The sequence below is a fragment of the Sciurus vulgaris genome (assembly GCF_902686455.1).
Source record: "Sciurus vulgaris genome assembly, chromosome: 2".
NCBI lineage: Eukaryota > Metazoa > Chordata > Mammalia > Rodentia > Sciuridae > Sciurus > Sciurus vulgaris.
In genome coordinates this window covers 33144656-33147947 of record NC_136462.1, presented here as the reverse complement: position 1 = coordinate 33147947, position 3292 = coordinate 33144656, and the positions used below count along the sequence as shown (strand labels likewise).

Here is a 3292-nt window from a genome sequence, read left to right as displayed (position 1 = left end):
TTTCTTTTGCCCCTTTTTGACAAAGCTAAATGTGCCAGACACAAATGGGTTTTAGAGGCACATCCTGGGAATACATAGAATAAAGAACTGAGGGGGGCTGGGGAGATAGCTCAGTCGGTAGAGTGCTTGCCTTGTAAGCACAAGGCCCTGGGTTCGATCTCCAGCACCCAAAAAAAAAAAAAAAAAAAAAAAAAAAAAGAACTGAGAGGTCTGGAATAGAAGGACAAGAGCTTAAAATCGTCTTTGGTCAGAAAACAAAAAGATAACTTCTGTCCAAGTGTGGGTTGCATGCCTGTAATCCTAGTAGGTTGGGAATTTGAGGCAGGAGAATTGCCAGTTCAAGCCAGCTTCAGCAACTTTGTGAGACCCTGTCTCAAAATCAAAAACTAAATGGGTTGGGGATGTGGCTCAGTGCAGAGACCCTGGGTTTGATCCCTGATGTCCCCAAACCTCAACAAAGACAAATCTGGGGAAAATGAACCTTTAATGTTGCTTAATACGCTAAAGAATATGTAAGAACAGGGTGGGAGTCCTTTGCCGTAATGCCTACAGCTTATGATCCTAACATGACAGACCTGTGAATTTTTGTTGAGAAAGGCATGTCCTCATATTTCTCCATATTAAAAATTAGAGATCATTTAAATATGAACCTTAGCCTTCTTCTTCTTCTTCTTCTCTCTTTTCTTCCTCTTTTTTCTCTTCACCTTCTTTCTTTTTCACTCCCATACAAGGCATAAAGAAACAGCATAAAAATAGAATAATCAAAATAAGGAACCATAAAAACACTTGGCTCCAGTTTCCTATCCCATTTCCAGTCACATTTAACTCTGGCTTGTGGTTCTCAGGAGCTGGACCACTATCTTCACTTCCTCCATTGCCTTTGTTCTTACAGTCCGGAGGTGACCAGCCCCAGTCGCAGTGACAGTGCTGTTTATTATTACAGACCCCTCTCTTGTTGCAGGTCTCAGGCTGACAGGTTTGGGGCAGTTGAACAATACTGGCACACTTCTTACGGATGCAGATCTTTCCTGGAGCACATGATGTGCCATCTTTTACTTGACCAATATCAGGTATGGACATCCCTAAATGATAATCAGTGCCCCAGCAAATGTTATCATGCAAGTGAAATTGATACACTGTAGAATGTTGTGGGAGAATGGGAATTTTGCTCACATTTTCACACTGAACTCTTCCACACATGATATCAGGTTTGAAACATTTGGTATATATTGTGCCCACAATATCACAGTGTCCAAAACGATTTCCTTGGGTGTTGATTTCACTGTAGCAACTCTGAGACGCACTCCTTGCACCTGTACCAAAAATCTCTTTACACTGTATATCATGGCTATTACATCCCTTTTTGTAGCAGAAGTCACTTGCAGTACAGGGGATTCCATCCTGTACATACACATCATCTGGGCATTGATGGGATGTCCCATTGCACCACTCTGGAAGGTCACATTCACTGACCTGTTGTCTACATAAAGTCCCTGGTGGCATGAGTTTACAGTTTTTGCAACAAAGACCAGAAGCACAGGAGGCTCCAGGACTCAAAGTGCAGTTAAACAGACAACAGGGATCTTTTGCACACTGATGTACAGTTCCACAATCACACTCCTCTCCTTCCTCAGCTACTTGGTTTCCACAGTACTTCAAAGTAAGGATATTCCCTGCATAAGGAGGAGGATAAATACATGCATTTAAAGTATTGTCCCAAAAATCGGCATAACTGCAGTTGCTAAATTTATTTGACACCTTTCTGTAGGGATACATTATGCACCACTCTAATGCACACACACACAACTTAGTGTCATGCAACATACCTAAATTATGACCAAGCTCATGGGCCACAGTAAGTGCAAAAAGGGACACTCTTTCGTTTTCAAAAACATCTACTCCAGCGTTATAAGGATTTTGGCATATTCCGCTAACATAGGCAACACCAAGTTTTGCGCCAATCAGTTCTTTTATGAAAAGATGTGCAACATCATGTTGAAGACGGGCATTAAGTTGAAACTGTTTCCAAACTGTAAACGCCTCCACAACTAGGTCTAAGTCATCACTGGTAGAAATTGGGTTTCTTGTACTCCAGATTTCAAGCCCAGTCAAAATTACATCAACTTCCAAAGGGTAATATAACGAATCCACTATATTGACAGCATTAAATACATCCAACTGCACTATTGACACATTACTTTGAGAGAAAAGATATCTAACATGGTCCACAACCACTACTAGCTCAATAAACCGCTTGTGGGTCCACCAGCCCACATAAGAACTTTGTTTCAGAGTGAAATTATATGACAATTGCAATTCCAGTTGACGTGTTATTTTCTCTTCTGTTAACCCACATCTCATAGGTGGGAACTGTGTCTCATTAATGTCTATCTTATACACCAAGTGTTCAAATGTAGCAGAAAGCTTAATTGGCTCAATTTCATAGGCAAGTTCGTTTATCTGTAGCATTCCTTGAAAGCCCCCAGAACAAGCACTGAGGGCAACCATGGACTCAGGGACCCCCTCCACAAAACCATGATAGAAGCAGTCATCCTGGACAAAGGGCTGATCCTGATGGAGGACATGCTGCTCTGCGTAAGTGAGCACTGGGAGGTGTGGAGAAAGTAACAGCTTCTTGGCCTTCATGTGCACAACATGTCTGTGGCCTCCAAACCGCAGACTATAGGAGAGCCAACCCAGAGCCTCTGCACCTTTGCCCCCGGTGATAACCTTCAAGGGGATCACCACTTCTGGGGAGGTGAAATACTGGGAGGGCCTGGCCTGGGAGAGGCCAGGAATGCACAGAGATATCCCAATCCAGAGCAGTAGAAAAGTGACCCTGAGGTGCACCAGAGTCTCATCCACTGCCATTATGGAGCTGTCATTGTGGAGCCATCTGTCCAGAGAAAAAGGCAGAGCATGAGGAACTGCTGGTCTGGCTCCTCCCTCTGAGCTGCTCAGAGTGCTGGGCTGATCTTTACGGGTCGGTTTCCTGGTAGAGCTGGACCATCGGAGCTGTAGTACTGAAAGTGAAAAGAACAAGAGCTGGAATGGGGTGGGTGCAACAGGAAATGTGGAGCTTTGAAGAAATAACATGCATGGGATTCACATATTCCAATGTAAATGTACATATCTATGTATATGTCTGTGTGTGTTTCTGTATAGAAACACATATACATATATATGTGGGCTCCCAGAGATATAGGAAAATGTGACATAGGCAGATGACTGTCAAACCTGGATCTTGGAGACATTAAGATTCATTACAAACTAGCTTGGTTGGTTGATTTTA

At 43.0% G+C, this 3292-nt stretch overlaps 1 protein-coding gene across 1 annotated transcript; it reads right to left on the bottom strand.

The window, feature by feature from the left end:
• Positions 1–277: 277 nt before the first annotated feature.
• Positions 278–3022, bottom strand: ADAM20 (ADAM metallopeptidase domain 20). Its single transcript, XM_079120704.1, has one exon. It carries the CDS (start codon positions 2869–2871, stop codon positions 652–654), a length of 2220 nt encoding a protein of 739 aa, XP_078976830.1. The 5' UTR covers positions 2872–3022; the 3' UTR covers positions 278–651.
• Between the last annotated feature and the right edge of the window lie 270 nt (positions 3023–3292).

Excerpts from the sequence above, each read along its gene's own strand:
- ADAM20 (XM_079120704.1), bottom strand. The coding sequence starts at position 2,871 with ATGGCAGTGGATGAGACTCTGGTGCACCTCAGGGTCACTTTTCTACTG.